A 20,636-nucleotide genomic window follows, 5' to 3' on the forward strand; every position below is an offset into this window, starting at 1 on the left:
TACATAATAATATAATATATTGTATTATATGTCTCTGGTTATAGTACACTCATTTTTGACTTCCGTGTTTTCCATTTCCTCGTTTTAGACCCTCCCACCCGAGTGTAACGAAAGAGTCCGGTATGAGAGAACAAGTTGATATTTGGCCAAGTCAGATAATTGACAAGTGATAATGGTTTGATTTATTTTAACAATACACAAGTGTGGAATATAAAATGATCGATAATTAAATGGCTTATGTCTCATGCCAAGGACGAGTAAAGGTAAATACCGGCTTTAATAGAAAAGTGCATTGTTTTTGCCAAGCTGACATCGATCTGAAAGTTTTGATGCCAAAAATCATTTTAATTTCGTTATTTAAATACTACCTGTTTCACATTCCAATGTGGATATAAGGACCTTCACTCTTTCAGCATGCTCAAGTGTATCAAACTGACAACAGAAAAACATTGTCTTAATGATAATTAGTATCATAGCATCCGTATAATTTAAAAGTAACTGAGTCATCATCTACTTCTTAGAATATTATAGTTCAGTGTATCAAGCATCAAGCTCAAGACAAGTGCTGTAGACATTATTAAAATGATTTAATAACATTTGTCCATGTACTAGCAAAATGACTTTCTTATAGTGCTTAACAATGCAGTGGAGGATCCACAAATTTTATCCTCACACTTTATTCCTGGAGCAGTATGATTCTTTAAGATTGACCTATAATTAACAATGTGTCGTCTTAACACAGAGGCAATGATTACTAGTATATCAAATAAATGGCTTAAAACAAAAAATCTCAAATGTCATTGCCACAATGGTAATTACGCAGCAGCAACTAAAATGTGTTACAGGGTTATAAGCACCTCAGATCTTGTATGAATGTAGTGTATATAAACATTTTATTCCTGAGGTCATACTACAATTTTTATGCCCCCACCATATTGAGTTTTATCCTTGTTTTTTTTTCTGCAAGTATGTAAAATAATTTTGTTTACATACTGGTTCCCAGTTATGCTCTCTGTGTTCCATATCGCAGAGACAGAACTTGGGAATGTTACCAGTAAATAAACACGTGCATATTGTTTACATTGAAATCTGTGGTAACCTTTCATTCGAGGTAGGGGTAGTTAAGAAAATTAGTGTAAGTTTAAACTCTGAGAAGTTCAGGGCATATAAACGTTGAAAATATGCCGCACAGCTCTATATTTTGACCTTTGAAAAAAATTGTGGTGCATATGAACTTTCAATTCTAGGATAAGATTTTTTTCAAAACTTCATAGTAAAAGTGGTACAGTTTTAGCCGTAAAGGGAGTTCCTATGGGAAATTGCATTGTCAATATTTACAGAAATGCAACCTATTAACCACAAAACACAAGTCAAGTTTGAATTTTGTTGGCGTCACTTTTACCATTCTAGATGCAAAGGGGTGAAATTTTCAGTATACCCTATCAAGTATATTACCCTTATATATAAGTTTGACTTGCCGCTTTCTTTTGTTGTACATTTATATATCAGGTGAACATAAAAACAGTCTTTAGATTTAGAAGTATAGATATATAAAACAAGAATGTGTCCATAGTGCACACATGCTCCATCTGCACTTTCATTCTCTATTTTCAGTGGACCGTGAAAATAGAGTAAAAACTCTAATTTGGCATTAATAGTTATCAAAAGTACCAGGATTATAATTTTATACGCCAGACGCGTGTTTCGTCTACATAAGACTCATCAGTGATGCTCAGATCAAAATAGTTAAAAAGCCAAATAAATACAAAGTTGAAGAGCATTGAGGATCAAAAATTCCTAAAAGTTGTGCCAAATATGGCTAAGGTAATCTACTCCTGGGGTAAGAAAATCCTTAGTTTTTCGAAAAATTCAAACTTTTGTAAACAGAAAATTTATAAAAATGACCATATAATTGATATTCATGTCAACACCGAAGTGCTGACTACTGGGCTGGTGATACCCTCGGGGACGAAACGTCCACCAGCAGTGGCATCGACCCAGTGGTGTAAATAGTTATCAAAAGTACCAGGATTATAATTTTATACGCCAGACGCGCGTTTCGTCTACATAAGACTCATCAGTGACGCTCAGATCAAAACAGTTAAAAAGCCAAATAAATACAAAGTTGAAGAGCATTGAGGATCAAAAATTCCTAAAAGTTGTGCCAAATATGGCTAAAGTAATCTACTCCTGGGGTAAGAAAATCCTTAGTTTTTCGAAAAATTCAAACTTTTGTAAACAGAAAATTTATAAAAATGACCATATAATTGATATTCATGTCAACACCGAAGTGCTGACTACTGGGCTGGTGATACCCTCGGGGACGAAACGTCCACCAGCAGTGGCATCGACCCAGTGGTGTAAATAGTTATCAAAAGTACCAGGATTATAATTTTATACGCCAGACGCGCGTTTCGTCTACATAAGACTCATCAGTGACGCTCAGATCAAAATAGTTAAAAAGCCAAATAAATACAAAGTTGAAGAGCATTGAGGATCAAAAATTCCTAAAAGTTGTGCCAAATATGGCTAAGGTAATCTACTCCTGGGGTAAGAAAATCCTTAGTTTTTCGAAAAATTCAAACTTTTGTAAAAATTAGAATGATTATATCATATATAGGGAACATCTATAATACAATCATTAATTTGTCAAATTGTTCCCTATTGTAGTATTTTAAGCAGTAAGACTTTCTAAGATGACAGACAATACGATTACTAAAAATTTGGACTTAAAATAAGGTGTATATGTACAGTTTTCAATTGGTTAGCGGGCATGACATAAAACAGCGAATCAAAGAATTCAACTTTATTTATAACTAAATTAATAAATATAGGACAATGCTGTTGTTTAAAACTAAATTAATAAATATAGGACAATGCTGTTGATTAAAAAATACTCCATTCTAGGACCTTTTGTTTTCCGAATAATTAATATTACCAATAATTGATAACTTCTAGGTCAACGGGTTCAAACAGAAAGATTTTGAAAGCAGAGAATACTATTCATCTTATAATCAGCATGACTTTATCAGATGACAATCCCAATACTAAAATAAGGCTTACGCATAGTTATATACTGTAATTCAGCCACGCACCCGCGTTATCACGGGTGTGTTCTAAGTTTCAAATTGATTGGACTTCAACTTCATCAAAAACTACCTCGACCAAAATTTTTAACCTGAATGGCACAGACAGACTAACGGACGGATGAACGGACGCACAGACCAGAAAACATAATGCCCTTAAATGGGGCATTAAAAGTATTTTTTGGAAATTGCTGGCAGGACAATGGTTTAGTTTAATTTTCATAATAAAATATTCTTTCATATTTCAATCTATATTTTAAGAATTTCACACTTTTCACGTGCAATACTTGAACGGTGCATGGTGTGCGTTACCAAGTTGATGATGCAATCACAGGAAGTGTCAACAATGTCAATGTTGTTTTAAAATTGACACCCTTGAGTAAGTTGAAAGTTCCCATGAAAAGATGTTATTTAAAGGACTATACTGCCCTTTTCTATTATATCTCTAGAACTAAAATGCAGAGGCAAAGTTTTAATATACACCGGTTTCAAATACCAGAAAAACCGACAGATAATTCATGCTATATTCTGGCGATGTTGGAGGAAAGAGTGCAGGGCCAATCTACAAACAAATGTATTCAACATAGATGATCAAGCACCATATATAGCTATTTTGCAGGCTTGTCCACATACACGCGAAGAAGATGATCTGGTTATTGGAAATGATACAACATTAGAGACTTCGCAGAATGCAATTCAACAAGACCCAAGCGTCCCAATAAAGTGGGTATCTAACAACTTTTCTAGAAATGTGGCACAAGAGGTGGAGATCGAAAACATATTCCTGAATTTCAGAGTTAGTTCCACAGTGACACGCACTCAACTACTTCTGTTTCTGCCAGATAATGAGTACAATCAACGAACTGATTACTAGTATACTACCATGGTTTGGTGCGCATATAAGACCACCCCCTCTTAGAAAAATTCAGCTTTATCATCAAGGTTTTAAAGGCCTCCACTGACGGTGCTGATACGACCCCAGGAGGAAGAGCGTTCCAATCCCGGATGGTTCTTGGGAGGAATGAGTGGTTTCGATAATCACAGGATGCTGATGGTACTTGGAAGGATTTATCATGCATGTTTCGTGTCAGTCTTTTCTGTGGTATTAGACGACCTTCCTTTGACATGTTGTTTTCTATTTTGTAAAGCATTGCGAGTCTCGCTTCTTTCCTACTTTGTTCTAAGGATGTCCATTTGAGATGTTGTAGCATCAGGTTAACGCTGGAGTGGTTATGGTGTTTTGTTATATACGTAGCGAGCTCCTCTTCTTTGTACTATCTCAATTCTGTCAGTCTCTGTCTGAAGGTATGGATCCTATACTGGACTGGCATATTCTACTATTGGACGTACCATTGTTTTATAGGCATTCTCCTTCACTGTAGTTGATCCTATATTTAGCTTACATACCCGCAGTACCTCGTGATATTGACGAAGTTTCTATCCATGGGCATTGGAAAAGGACATGATTGGAAGATAGATTTCTGTTGTATAAAAACTTAGCAAAATGAAACCATATACTTGGCAGCAATGGTCCTTGGGTGGTCCTGTTGAAATGAGTCCAATGATCCGGATTGCCGACCAAGATGGCTACCACAGTGAACTTAGTTATATTGGACCCTTTAGGAAATAACTTAAAAATTTTGTCGTCTGAAACCAAAGAGCCAATTTTAACTCTGGCTGACAAATGATGTTTTGAATATCTAAGAAACAACCATCTTAAAAATGAAATAGTGCAGCACTAGTCAGTCAAATGAGTACTGTGAATACGTGAAAACAGTCATGTGTGACCAGAACTGACTTATAGAGGCCTAAAAAACCACACAAGTGACCGAAAGTCATGTTCAGCTTTTCCTCTAGTTGTTAGGTAGGATCTTTTTACTTTTAAATCAGTTCATGATACTTTCGTCATACATACGCAGTACTCTAATCCGGTACATGACTTCCGACTCACATACATAGTAGAAATACCACTAAATTGTCGGACTATCGAACTGTCAGACTATTGAACTGTCGGATCATCGGACCATCGAACTGTCGGACCATCGAACTGTCGAACTATTGAAGCGTCGGACCATCACTACGGCCCCATTCAAACAGTATCAAGCTTGATCATTGTGTCCAAATTTGCCCCCAACTGTTCAGGGTTCTACCTCTGTGGTCGTATCAGGCTGCACTCAGTGAAGCATTTCATTTGTAATCTTTTAGACAAATCTTCTCCACGTAATCTTATGGGCCAAACAGAATTAAACTTTGTCACTATTTTCTATAGGGTATCTTGATTGAAAAATGTATCTGATAACCCTGCCATCCAATCAATATGGCTGGAAATAGAATAATGGGATTTACTTTAGAAGTCTAATGGGAAATTGTAAAAAAATAAATCAAATGGTCACAACTTGAAAACTAATTTAAATATAACTTCAGTAACTATATATTAAGAGACTAGTTACTATTGGGATAATCGGCTTTTAATATAACTATTGGATCAAATTAAACCAAACTTGGCCTCATTCATTATTTTATGAGACTTTTATACAAGTGAGAGGTTTAGCCAGCTATTAAACCAGGTTTAATCAACAGTTTTCTACATGAGAAAATGGTTGGTCTAAGACAGGAATATAACAGTTGTTATCCATTCGTTTGATGTGTTTGAGCTTTTGATTTTGCCGTTTGATTTGACACTTTCCTTTTTGAATTTTCCTCGGAGTTCAGTATTTTTGTGATTTTACTTTTAACCCTCTTTTGTGTTTTGAGCAAAAACTAAAGAAGAAAGAAAAAACTAAACAGACTAGTTGATCAGCAATACAAGATCAACAAAACAGATTTTCTCATGAATTCTATTCTTGTCTACAATATTGAATATGCAAATTGACAATGAGACACAGTTTCTTTAGAGCCTCTACAGATTTTGGATCTCTGGTTATAATTTCTTATTAATTTGGTTATATATATAACTATTCCATCTTCGTGCCTTATATATCATGTACTGTATTACGACGCTAGATTAAAACTGACGAGGAAATGTAACACCCGGCCACCGAAAGCTTAATTTTTTTGTGAAGCTGATCGAGTGGTCTAGCGCGCCGGATACAGTGCAGGCGATTTGGTGTCACGATATCTCAGTAGCATGGGTTCCAATCCCGGCGAGGGAAGAACAAAACATTTGCGAAAGCAAATTTACAGATCTAACATTGTTGTGTTGATGTTTCGACGAGTTGTATATACAGAATGTACACATCAATGTATCACCATCACTGCTGGTGATCCGATGGATAAATCTGTTGTAGAGTTGTCACTGGTTCAGACGTACTTATAAATATAATTATTTCTGTGGCTGTATTTTACATTTATTTGTAGGATCCTTTACTATAGATATTTCAGCTGATCTGTAACTATTCAACTTCATGCCTTATATATCGTGTACTGTATTACGACTCTAGATTAGAACATACGAGGAAAGGTAACACCTGGCCACCGAAAGCTTTATTTTTTGTGAAGCTAGTCGAGTGGTCTAGCGCGCCGGATATAGTGCAGGCGATTTGGTGTCACAATATCTCAGTAGCATGAGTTCGAATCCCGGCGAGGGAAGAACAAAAAATTTGCAAAAGCAAATTTACATATCTAACATTGTTGGGTTGGTGTTTAGACCATTATGTGCCGAATTTCTAAAATCAACAGAACAATCTGATACTTCAAAACTATCACCTTTCAACGTAACCACCGTGACATTCATCTTAAGAAAAGAGCCGTGCAATGTGCCCAATTGATTCAGGATAATATTCGTGACCGATTTCCAAACAACAACAATTTTGAAGCATTCTCTGTGTTTGAACCGTCGAACTTTCCGAGTAGTGTTGCCGACCTTCCTCGCTACGGTAATAAGCTTAGTAGGTGTAGATGTTAAAGACTTCGACCCTGTTCCTGCAATCCGCAAATGGCAATCCGTTCGTAACCGCCATGTGTATCAGAACAGTGCATTCAGCAAGCTGATGAATGTTAGATTTTAATTTAGACTAAATGAACTGTAATCTTGTGCTATGATCTGTGCGTCTTTTCAATGAACTCATTGTAATATTTATTGCTTGTGTTTGTCAACATTGTGCTATTATTGTTGTTATATGCTTACATAACATATCATGTTGTTATTCATTAAGTTATCTACCAACTGAGTATGTTTTTATTTATTCCTTATTTTCTAAATCGGGTTTGAAAATTGTACAACGAAAAATGTTACCACTGTTCAGTACAAGGTTTAAAACAATATGCTTCATTGGGCCTCCTCGATGTTATCTATAAATACCGCATCAGTTGTAAAGGTCACGTGGTCAGGTAAGTGTAAAGTACGCACAGAGAGAAGATAGATTATTTAAACACAAACAAAAACAAAAACATGAGAAAAATCAGGTACTGAAGCTGACTGATTCAATGAATGATGGTTCCCGATACACAGAAAAATGACACAATACCGAGGATAATATTTTATTTATTTTTAGAATGAAGACAACAAAACAGTTATAAATAATTTTATTGCATATAACACTTCTAATTACTTAGACACATATATCTTGTGCATCCTCTCAGTTACATTTAAGTATCCAGCTGATCATTGACCGTCAAAAATATTTCTTTGTAAAATGTCCGGCTGTCGTCAGGAAATTTTGGAAGCCTTGAACTTTAGACGAGTTGTGTAAACAGAATGTACACAGCCATGTATCACCATCACTGCTGGTGATCCGATTGATAAATCTGTTGTAGAGTTGTCACTGGTTCAGACGTATAGTTATATAAAAAAAAATCATATTAATAAAGTGCAGTGATGTACGTTGATGAAATAACTTACCGAAATTTTGAGAATACTGATAAATATTGGGTGAAGTTTTTGCTTTCAATAATGACGACTTCACTTTTTACTTCTTACAAGAGACCATACTGACTATAGAAGGTTTTATAGAAGAATATCACATCAATACACACGATCAGGGGCGGATCCAGCCATTTTAAAAAGGGGGGGGGGTTCCAATTACATGTCCCCATTCAAATGCAATGATCGTCCAAAAAAAGGGGGGTTCCAACCCCGGACCCCCCCCCCCCCCCCCCCCTCTGGATCCGCGCCTGCACGATACTGAGTGTACTGAAATTATCATCTTCTCTTTTACATTAAATGTTTTCAAAACCTTTTTTTTCAGACCAGGCTGTCAGATGGCTGAGATCTGGGATTTAGAAGATACAAAGAACAGAGGAAAGGAACCACTTTGTAGTATTTTGCAAAGAGACCCAAAACCATATTTTAAAACAGTTTTTAAAAATGCTGTATATTCAGTTTTAAAGCCTATTAAGTGAAAATCCTATAATTGAGTTTTTATTTACAGAACAAAATTTTAACAACTTAACAGCTTTGCATTATATAATATATAATATATGACAGACTCTTACATTGGTTATGGGATTACAAATCTCAAAAGTTTTATTACCAAATTATAAGTCTAGGCCTACTTTAGAATTCAATTTACTATCGAGATTAAATAGATAGGATACTCCATCAGTAACTAATTAAGGATCTTTTTCTCTAATTATAATCAAATATATTCTCATATTTAATCAATAAAAATCTCCTCCTAGTGCATTCCGTATTCTATGTCATATTAGAGGTTTCTCAACATCTTACGAACGGACGAAAATCGCCTTAACTTGATGTAACTTGCCGTAACGAAAAAAGAGAGAGCACTCACTCTATTCTAAATTGAATGATTTAGGACTATCGGATGTGCACTTCCTTTCATTAAGATATATGCATGCAGGGTTCTTTTAAACCATTTGAGTTGTGGACATATCAGTATATATAACTATATTCAGGGCCGTAACTACATGAAGGCAAATGAGGCAAATGCCTCATGTTGGAAATTTCAACAACAAAAAAGTTGAAACAAAAGCTTGTCTTCATATCAAATTGTTTTCACGGCGAGTGTCTTGCAAGAAGCAAGTTCTCTTCACTGTGAGTCTCTGAGTCTCAATTTTGACTTGTATCCAAATATTCACAAAGTCTTTACGCAGTTGTTGGTTCTTCCTGTTACATTTGTATATTATGAACGGTTATTCTCAGCATTGCGTACGCCTAGACTGAAGACTTGGGAAATATCTACGATGACGGGTGAACGGTTGTGTGGTTTGGCAATGTTGCATGTCCAGACATTGTGCGAGAAAATATTTTAAGGAGATACGATGCTACTGGACACAGAAAAAATTGTCGTTCCTTCATGGAGAATTGAACTTAATATGAAAGAATATAAAACTGACTCTCTTTTTTAGCTGACATGGGTTAAATTAAAGTGAGACCACCAATCTCCCCGTATCAAATATATTTTGCTTTGAGAGCAGAATATTGTCGAAAAAAAAAATAGCTAAAAATTTTTGCGTCATTTTTTTTCACAGCTTCTGTGGGCCTTGAGCGGCGCCAGACCCCTCGCCGAAAATTTTTCGATAATATTTTGCCTCACTTTTAAAAGAGGCTAGTTACGGCCCTGATATTACAATCAGTTTTGTTGGTGCTGTAGCACGCATACTTGTCATTAGAATATACTCAACTCTATTACTTTTACGATATAAATGATTCCCCTCCCCAAAAACATTTTAAAAAACATATAGATAAATAAGGGTTTTAACGACATGACATATATATCAAAGATGCATAAAAAATGCCGCCTTTTCTTGCTGTTAGGAGTGGTTCCTATTATTTATTATTGAATTAGTCGACTAAATGTGGAGATAAATGAAGATATTAAATTGTCTAAAACGACATCTTGTCTCTTTATCAGTTTTTTGTCGAGCCTGCGACTTTTGTCGAGCCTGCAACTTTTGTCTCAGAAAGCTCGACATAAGGATAGTAATCCAGCGGCGGCGGCGTTAGCTAACTTCTTAAAACTTTATATTTTAGAAGGTGGAAGACCTGGATGCTTCATACTTTGTATATAGATGCCTCATGTTACGAAGTTTCTATTAGTCACATGTCCAATGTCCTTGACCTCATTTTCATGGTTCAGTGGTCAAAAGTTAAGTTTTTGAGTTTTGGGCTTTTTTCTCATACTATATGCAATAGGTCAACTATATTTGGTGTATAGAAATATTTTATCATCTATATGTCAGTCACGCAGCTTTTATTTGACCTTGACCTCATTTTCGCGGTTCATTGCTCAGTGTTAAGTTTTTGTGTTTTGTTCTGTTTTTCTTAAACTATAATCAATAGATCAACTTTATTTGTTGTATGGAAGAATTGTAAGCTGCACATGCCTGCCTGTCATGGTTCATCTAACCTTGACCTCATTTTCATGGTTCATTGATCAATGTTTAGTTTTCTTGATTAATGTTAAGTTTATGTGACAGTTGAAATAAAGCTTTATATTTAGGACAATCAACATAATATCAATGATTAGTAAAGAAGGCGAGACATTTCAGCATGTGCACTCTTGTATTCAATATATATATTTAAAGAAGTTGCTTTACACTGATACATGTATTTTTATTAAGCAGAATATGTGAAAAAATGGATTATATGGTTAACGAGTTTTTGTATTTGTTTATGAAGTGACAAAATTTCATTTCTCTGTAACTTTCAAAATTCAATCATTATTATTTGTCCACAAATAGGTATAGGAAAAGATTAGTCTACTTTGGTGGAACGATAAGAACTAGCTACGGTCATAGGCACTGTTGATATATTAGTCTGTTTGGCCTACAAATCCACGCAAAACATCTCAATAATACGGGTCCAATAATGCAGTGAACTGCTGGTCTCGAGTAGATATAGAGTTGTGTTTTTTAAAGTCCAGCGCGCTGGAGTGTGAAGTCTGGCGCTGTAGATCTAAAGTCGAGCGCAAAAGATGTTTAATCCAGAGTTGGATATTTAAATATTAAAGTTGTGTCCTCTCAATCACTTTTCAATTCTTTATCAAATGTTAAAATCGTCGTGAAATGCATTGAATACTCGCCACTGATGTTTTATTAAAAAAAAACATCCAACAATCACTCAGTCAAATGCAAACCAAATGCGCAGATTTTTTTTAACAACGACTATCAAAAACACTGTTCTTTTTAAATGGACTAGAACACACCCGCGAAATCGCGGGCATTCAGAGCGTAGTTTAAAGTATGTAAAGTGTTGTTGGAAGAATTTTGTAAAATATTGAATGACTGGCGAATTTCAGCAAAAGTATCATAAGTCATATATAGGTTATTTGGGACAGGGAAATGCTTTTTTTTTTTTTTTTTTATCCCTCCTCCTTTATTTCCAAAATTCCCAATTTTTGGTTTTCTATCAATTTCAATATGAACATAGTTTTCATTTAGTATGTTATGAACATTTAAGTAAGGAGCCTGTAATTCAGTGGTTGTCGTTTGTTTATGTGTTACATATTTGTTTTTCGTTCACTTTTTGTACATCAATAAGGCCGCTAGTTTTCTGGTTTGTATTGTTTTACATTGTCAGTTCGGGGCCTTTTGAAGCTGAGTATGCGGTATGGGCTTTGCTCGTTGTTGAAGGTCGTACGGTGATCTGTAGTTGTTAATTTCTGTGTCATATTGGTCTCTTGTGGAGAGTTGTCTCAACATGGCAATCATACCACATCTTCTTTTTTTTTTGTAATCAATGAATTTTGTAAAAGATTTAATGACTGGAGAATTTCAGAAAAGGTATCAAAAGTTCACATGAATATTTTTAGCGCTTATCTGTATATTATGAACATTCATTACTATATAAATATAGTGTATTTACTTTCAATTCTAAGTTTACAAATCGATCCATGGTGGTCATTGATATAGTATACAGACCCTCTCTATTTAATAAACTCTGTGACCGCCGTGGATAGTAAACTTGAAAATGATAGCAGATAGAATTCTGAAAATACACTTTATTCTTTGTATATGTATGTTCTAAGTATACAGAAAAACGCAAACCGGAAGTCTAATCTGACTTAAAATTTTGTCCAATGACGGGACAAGATCCGGATGCCTTTTTCTCGTTTTTCTCCCAAAATAACTCAATCTGAATAATCATATGAATGGATGACTAATGCGACTATGCTCTGTACCTATAGGCCACAGAGGCGTGTTGATTAATTTATTGTGGAAAGGAGAGAAGCGACACCAAAAAATGAGGTCTTCTCGTTTAATAGTATAGATAAGGGAGATCAATCGAACGCATATTCGACATGTAAATAAACGAAACTCAACGTATTGTTAAGCAACATTCAACAACACAAATCCAATTGGAACAATAATGTTTAACCACAACAATAAATTACAAGGTTGCAAAATGAATATTAAACTGTTTACTGTTGTCTTAAAAGACGCTGCAATATCGTTAGAAATTTTTACTGCATAAAATAACAGCTCCCTAACGATACGTTCTTCGAGTTTCGTCCATTCGTTAGATGTTGAGAAACCTCTATTAGCAAAGTTGTTAATATCTTTTAACACCTGTTAGCACATTTTAAATTAAAATTCACAGCTTACATTATACATTTTTTTATATTAATCTTTTTTTTAACATTATCTGTTTTTTACAATACCAACCCAAAAATAAAAGTATAACAGTTTGAGTTTAGTTTAGTTTAGTTTTCGCCGTACCTACTCAAGCGAGAAAACCAATCTCGTTGAGATGACCAACGATAATCTAAATATGTACTGTTTTGATAAATTCATATAAATAAAAGAAATGGACAGGTTTTCATCGTTCCTACACCAACTCAGGTGTTAAATTTATACACAAATAGATGATATTAATAATAGTTCACGAACAGAGCTTGCAATATATTTAAAAGCAGTTAAGTTTATTTGCAGAAAAGTTTATCTTTTAACATGTATTTTTGTCATTCAGCTTGTTGATATTGAATAAATTCCACTAAGCAGTTTTTGTTCTGCGATTCATGTTTACTGCCGAATATTGATACGCGATTCATTTTCACTGTATGAACGATTCATTCTATTGTATATATTTTGCCATCTTCGCTAGCCAAGGGTTACGACCCACTCCCGTTATCTGATCGTAACCCTTGGCTAGCGAAGATGATATTTTTCATTTTCACAAAAGAAATTGATTTATGTTCATCATCTAAGAGTCGTTATTGAATATATTGTTTTGAAAATTGGTCTATGTTTTATTTTAACATGTTTGAATTTTGTTCCGGTCTGATGATTTAATGCAGAGTTATGGTCCTTGGACTTAGAAAATTCACTCAAATAATAAGTTTTCCACATTTTCTTTCGTCATGCTTGAAGATATTGATTGTAAAATTAGTATATCATTTAATGACAAGTTACAGATCAAATTTCGTATTTTTTTCTGCTCTAATGATTGTGTGCAGAGTTGTGGTACTAGGACTTAGAAAAATAATGATCAGTTTTCAACACTTTTTTCCTCATGATTGAAGATATTGACTTGATATTTGTTACATAGTCTACACCATCACAATTTATAGATCAGGTTAGATTTTTGTTTCAAACAATGAATTTTTAATTGGTAGGAGATTATGTATTACCATGAAATACTCACAGAATATTAATTTCTGATATGACATTGAAAAGTTATTTAACTTTATTCTGAGAAAACACACATTCATGTTTATTAGACATTTTGAAGATAATTACAGATAAGTTTAACAGATTTTAAAAAGACATTGTATTTATGATTAACAAAATTTTGAATTCTTTTTTCTTTTGTTTGATAAATTGTTTGAAGAATTAGCATATCAAAGAACCCAAGAATTCAATTTTTGATGAAATTAAACAAAAGTTTAATTTGGGACCCTTTGGACAATGAACAAAGCCCATATCGCATAGTCAGCTATAAAAGTCCCCGAAATGACAATGTAAAACACTAAAAACGAGAAAACGAACGGCAGAATTTTGTAACATATTTTTGTATCATATTTAAAAGTTTAAAGCTTGTTATATGTAAATTACAATATTTGCAGAAGAAATTTATATATTAATGAAAATCGGCAAAGAAATATTTTCCTTAATTTGTGTACAAAGAAGTAAGTCCGGTAAGACCACTTTTTGACCCCAAAATATAGCAGTTTTACAAAATTGTTAAAAAATAAACTTTTAACTATTTATTGGAAAGAAGAATACTTACTTACGCATCATTGTCAATATAATGGAAATTGCGACTGTCGTACAAGTGAGCGGTTTAGCGCTACAAAACCAGGTTCATTCCACCATTTTCTACATTTGAAAGTTCTTATACCAAGTTAGGAATATGACAGTTGTCATTCTTTTGATGTGTTTCATCATTTGATTTTGCCATTTGGTTAGGGTTTCCGTTTTGAGTCCCTTGTGATTTAACTTTTTTTCTGTTACATAAATATGGGCGGTTTTTGACAATACAAAGCACATGTATCGAGTACTCGCATCATAAAGTCATGCTTAATTACTGAAATCTTCACAATTTTAGCATTTGTGTTTAATCTTTTTATTTAAATGTTAGTTGCATTTGATGATAAGATTGAGAGTGAACAACAGATGCGACCACTTTCTTTTTTGACAAAATCTATCTGAAAAATGACATATTATGGCATATTTGATAGATTTTTTTTATATTTAAGCTTGCATTTGTAGCGTCTTTAATGACTTTATCTTTCACATAAACTAATTGAATCGACTAAAGTAGAAACTTTTAAAAAGTGTTTAAAAAACGTCAAAAATCTTTCATCAGATGAACCTAAAATTTGAGGCCAAAATAGACCCTTACCTTTCTCCTTTCTTCCCAGTATTATTATTTTTGAGATGTTGAGATGTATTTTTGAAACCAAAACTCAATATTAGTGTTTTTAAACTGTTTTTTCCTAAGAATGGGCAGAATATGTGCATAGTTTTTATATATAAAAAAATAGTTCATATGGCAGAAGAAACTTGTCTCCACTGGGTCACATATGGATATTTCGTATTCTAGTTTACGTAAAGTAATATTATCTGATTATGCTAACATTTGATGTTAACATTTGATATAATACTTTAAATTGAAAAGGGTGAGTAGCACGTTTGTTAGGAAGAAACAAGATTTTAATACTAAATAGTCCATTTAATACATTCATGTTGCACTGGTAGAGAACTTTATTTAATTTTATCTTATTGATGTTTATGAGGAAAATTATTGCTTTATATGTATCAGGGTTTGCAGTAAAAATACAATTGGTAATGGAAGTGAATTACATTTTACATATTTGAAATAAATTTATTTCTTACATAGTCCTCTATTTGTTTATTTAACAAGTGTGACCGCAGATCAGCGTGTGCAGTAATAATTTGGTTTACAACATGGTACTTTGTTACATTCATATAGAGGTTTGTACGATATGCATTATACAAATTGTAATATTATGGAGGAAGTACTGATATTGTTCCTTTTTGGGGTATAAAGGTTGCATGAAAATCAATGAAAACCCTACGGCACTGGCTAGATATCTAAATCTAAGATTTATCACTACCGTTTACATACACAAAATATAGTGCATTGATAATAACATTCTATTCATCCTATCAATGAACATTACTAGAAATGTATCAATGCTCAGACATTCAAGTCAAGAAAATTACATAAATTTTGCAAGGCTTCGTATCTGATATCTGTTCTAAAAATATCAATTATATCATCTCTGAAGTCATCTGTAAAAATAGGCTAGCCCTCCAGAGAGAGAACCATTCATTGGAATGAGATAAAACATGGCATGATGTCCTGTCCAAGTGTAGTAGCCTTTTAAGCGATCAATCACCCAATACGGCCTATAAAGCGGGGACTTTGTTTAACATAACACCCTATGGGAAATACAAACAAATGATTTCTCGTAGGAACTACTGAATGAAACCAATCAATCATCCAAGATGGCTGTCAGCGGGAAACTTTTGTAAAAACATACAAATGTTCTTTTGAAGAACCACTGAATGGAATGGGTCCAAACACGGGATGATTGTTCTGAATGAGGTGCCGACCAAGTGGTGTTACTTTTTATCAAATCCATCAACCAAGATGACTGCCAATGGGGTACTACTAAGGTTAACAAACGAGAAATATAAATATAAGACCCTATGGGAAATTCAGGTAAATGCTTCTAGGAGCACAGCATGGAATTAAACCAAATATGGTCTATGAGGTGTATGAAGTTTTCTATTTTGTTGCCGATTTACTTACTGTTCAAGATGGCCAATTCAAAAATAATTCATGGAAGCCATAGATTTGTTAGAAATTCTAATATGTATGACGTGCTTCATTCGCTTTGCAAACAACACCGTGATAAAAATTCTCGATATATGTAGATAATAATGGATGTTACAATAATCCTCACACGTAAATCCACATGTATTGACAGTGGCGTAGCTTGCATGTATGCTCAGATGCTCAAGCATCCACATCAATTTGAAGAAAAAAAAACATCTTTTCTTTAATAATTATATAATGACAGTTGACAGCATATACACATGATGGTATCCGATTGTATATGAGAATATGAGAATAGCTTCCAATCATTTCCAAAGCCGTACTCGTGGTTTTTCCTTTATGTAAACAAGATGGATAAAAAAATCTGAAACATCATATCCTAATATCGTTTTCCCCATTTGATTGGGGACTTTCCTTTTTGAATTTTCATTGGAGTTCAGTATTTTTGTGATTTTACTTTTTCTTTGGCACGAAAGACGACGACTCTATTTGTAATGAAGTGTTTTTATTCCAGGATTCACGAATACCCTTTTCCATCTAGGTACAAATATTAATGTTGTTTTCAATAAAAGATGAGAGATCCAATGTCCCCCGCATCAAAGATACATTTTTATGTACAAGAGGGCAAGAAGAAAACAAAGCACTTTTTCTTTTTTTGAATTTATATCTCGAGAGAAAAAGCTTCCAAACAAATACAATGAGATTTGCATTTACAATTTATATTTCCAAGGCCAGGGGCATATATTGGTTAACAATATTTGATCAGGATTTATACTCGCATGTGTGAAAGACATTGCTGCATGATGATATAAGTTTCACAAAAATCTGGCAAGAATTGTACAAATGACAGCGCTAACAAGACTGGACGGACGGACGCCCGGTATTTCCATATCCTCTCGCAGCAATGAGTTAAGACAAGTAATCAAAAACCCCATTGGGAGGCTCAAATTCCAGGAAAGGAGGGAGTGTCACTTCGGTTCCTATATTCCGAAGTTCCATATACAGAAGTGCCGCTGTATTAAATGGGTTTGTTTTTGAGATGTCAAATATAAGATTTGGTGTGAAACTTTTATACTAAATATTTCTGAGTATAATGATGATAGTATTGTTCATAACTTTCTGTTGGAAATATAATGTATACTGGTGGGTATTTTGAAATTAAACGAAAATCTAACCAGTGTCGGATTCTAAGGGGATACACTGACATGTATACAGGAAAAATTTGATTTTCTGCATAAAAAAGTCCCAAAACTTTTTCGCCTCGTTCTGCTCGGCGACAGTTCGCATCCACATCGTTCCAACCCTGGCTACGCCACTGATTGAAACCTATTTGTAAACGCTTTGCCGATTTTATTGTTATACAAATTGCAATTAAAAGAAGAACTTTCATTCTTATTCGGATGCAGAATACAAAGAATTAATGCAGCTCGGAGAAATCAACAAAATAAAAATAAAAAAAAATCAGCAAAAGTCTATAATTGATGTTTATGGCGCATTTAAGTCGTTTCAAAACATGACGTTATTGATATACGGTATAAGTTGAAGAATCTTCAGAAAATAAAAAAAAATACCTGGATTTTGATGTGCACTTTTTTCAAGTCTGCAGAGAAGATATCAAAATAAACCGACACACGAGTTTTATTTGATACGATCCAATCAGTTACACAGTTTAAATCACCTATTGGTATATGTCCATCTATTATCCATTTAGAGAAATACTACTCAGTCATAACATGTATATATATAGGGAGAAATACTACTCATAACATGTTTATATATACACTGTGTCTAAACCACACCGGCAAAATTTGTTCGGACTCGATGGTATCTAACATCGGGCACAATGACGGAACATCAATAGACAGAAGAAAGATAGGTTTCTCCTTATTTTCTTATTTTTTTTTCTTCATGATATCAAAGAATATATATACATATACAACTATTTTCTATTGTGATTTGCAATATTTTCTACAACTGTTCTATATTAACGGAGAAATAAGTAAAAATGCATGTCAAAATGACGAATTGAGTGAACCTTGCCTCGAAATTGTATTTTCTCGTTAAATTGTTCACTTTGTACGAAAAGAAAGGTACGGGAAGATATATACTGACACGGAGATTGCAAAACTAGTCATTATGAGCATCTCAATACTTGTATTTCTGTGTATGGAACGAAAGAAATGGGTCATGTCAAAATAGAACTGGCCGGTTTCGTCAATGTTTACCACCCGGTTTCGTCATAGATTTCACAATGCATAACCCGGTTTGGTCAAATAAAATAAATCATAATCGCATTACATTATAATTGATTATTAACTTCAGAGTTGAAAAGGAGTTTTGTGGGTCGTTGGAAAACAACTTTTTTCACCGGACAACGGCTTATTTTTTGTATGAGTCTCAGATTCAAATAAATAAGAAGCAAACACTTGAATTCCTACTCTCATAGAACACAAATATTTTAATTTTACTTTGCATTCCGAAATTTTTTAACAGGATATTGAGGTTAAAGCTCTCTAAATATGCGTTTTCTATATGAGTTATGGGGAAATATGTTGAACAAGTTTAAACTTGAAATTAGTTTACGGTCTTAAAAATCGAAACACACAATTGATATGTGATTTTCTCGCACAAAAGGATGGGCACCTTTATAAGTAATCTAATCATTCTATGTATGTAATCTAAAAGACTTTTCTATCATCGTTAAAAAATAAATCTTCTTAATGAATGGCTATTATCTATTTTGAATTTATTGAACCATAAACTAATTTTTGACTCTTCACATTGAATAATCCGCGAAGCGGATTATGTAAAATGTGAAGAGTCAAAAATTAGTTTTATGGTTCAATAAAATCAAAATAAATTATTGCCATTCATTATAAATTAATTTCCATCAAAAATAAGGCTCAAGGAACATTTTATATTATTTATATTAACAATAACAACGTACACACATGTTGGCGTATGAATACACAACGTCAGAGTGGGCGTGTCGCCATCAAAATTGACAACATTGAAGATAAAACTAATAATTTTAACCAATCAGAAGACAGTAAATACACCAAATTTATTTATTAAAGGATAAACGTTGATATTAAGACAAATGTATATGCATGCATAATCGACATAGAAAATGAATGTAGGATTACAACTACCATGCATTAAAATAAAATTTATTTATCACTAATTGTAACTATACTGCTATGTACAAAGTAGTATAATAGTCTCAGGTCATCGACAAAATTCAATAATAATTATTTTGTTAACATTACTAAAAAAAACGGGTCTGTACTGTCGCCATTGTGTTATGATGATCGTACATTGACGTTGGTCAATATATTTTGACAATATATACGGACAGACGGATTCAGTTTATTTCAAAGTGGACGTTATTCGAACAGCTTTTACATACCGCCGAGTTGAACAATATTTTGATTATTTTTTGCTTTACAAAATCGTTAAATACAAGAATCAATATAGTTTTGGCAACCAAAGGTGGGATCGGGGGCGTGCAAACCTATACGTCTTCCAGATTCGCCAATTATCTAATAAAGTGTATACCGAATTAAAATATTGTAAGAAATGAGAAAACAGGGACACCCGGGAAATCGGATCATGTGAGTTTGATTATGCTTATTATAAACATTCTCCTTGATATTTTTAAACAAGCGAGACATAGTGATTCGAATTCATAGCGTTTTGAACTATTTGTATAAAGCTGCATATGTCAAAAGTTAGAAGGTTTGACTGGAACATATACAAGTATGGTACACAGATCTGACGATTTCTTTCTTGTTTATAATAAACATAATCCAACTCACATAATCCGATTTCGCGGATGTCCCTGTTTTCTTATTTCTTATGATATTTTAATTCGGTATACACTTTATGAGATAAGTGACGAATTTCAAGTTCTTTTTATCGATTTCTATACATTTTTTCAAATATATATAAAAGTTATATAGCAAAAATGATAAGGAAGACAAAATATACAAATAAATCGACTTAGCCGACATCCTAATAAAACTTATTGACCTTTAATTACGAGTCTTTTTTTTCCATTTCTTTGCGTTTTTACACTCCCGTCACAATTTTGACAGGACGTATTATTGTACACATCCGTCTGTCCGCCCACCCGTCCGTCCGTCCGTTCCTCCATCTATCAGTCGTTCGGTCCGTCCGTCCGTCTATCAATCCGTCTATCCGTCTGTCCAGCATAAACATGTCGCACCGTAACTTGAGGACAGCTTATCTTATTTCTTAAAATTTAACATAGTTATTTCTTATAATGGTCAAACGATCTGTAAACCTTTTAGTGAAAATCAAATGAAATCTTTTTGAGTTAC

The 20,636-nt window shown here is 33.7% G+C and overlaps 1 protein-coding gene across 1 annotated transcript in view; it reads left to right on the plus strand.

Annotated features, from left to right (window-relative positions):
* LOC139510159 (protein C-mannosyl-transferase DPY19L1-like) overlaps positions 1 to 15,326 on the plus strand; it is a 306,322-nt gene extending 290,996 nt beyond the window's left edge. Inside the window, exon 21 of the mRNA XM_071296510.1 lies at positions 8,273 to 15,326. Coding sequence (XP_071152611.1) covers positions 8,273 to 8,426 — 154 coding nt within the window. The 3' untranslated portion in view covers positions 8,427 to 15,326. The remainder of the gene's footprint in view (positions 1 to 8,272) is intronic.
* The last annotated feature ends 5,310 nt before the right edge of the window (positions 15,327 to 20,636 follow it).

This window comes from Mytilus edulis, chromosome 2 (assembly GCF_963676685.1).
Source record: "Mytilus edulis chromosome 2, xbMytEdul2.2, whole genome shotgun sequence".
Lineage (NCBI taxonomy): Eukaryota > Metazoa > Mollusca > Bivalvia > Mytilida > Mytilidae > Mytilus > Mytilus edulis.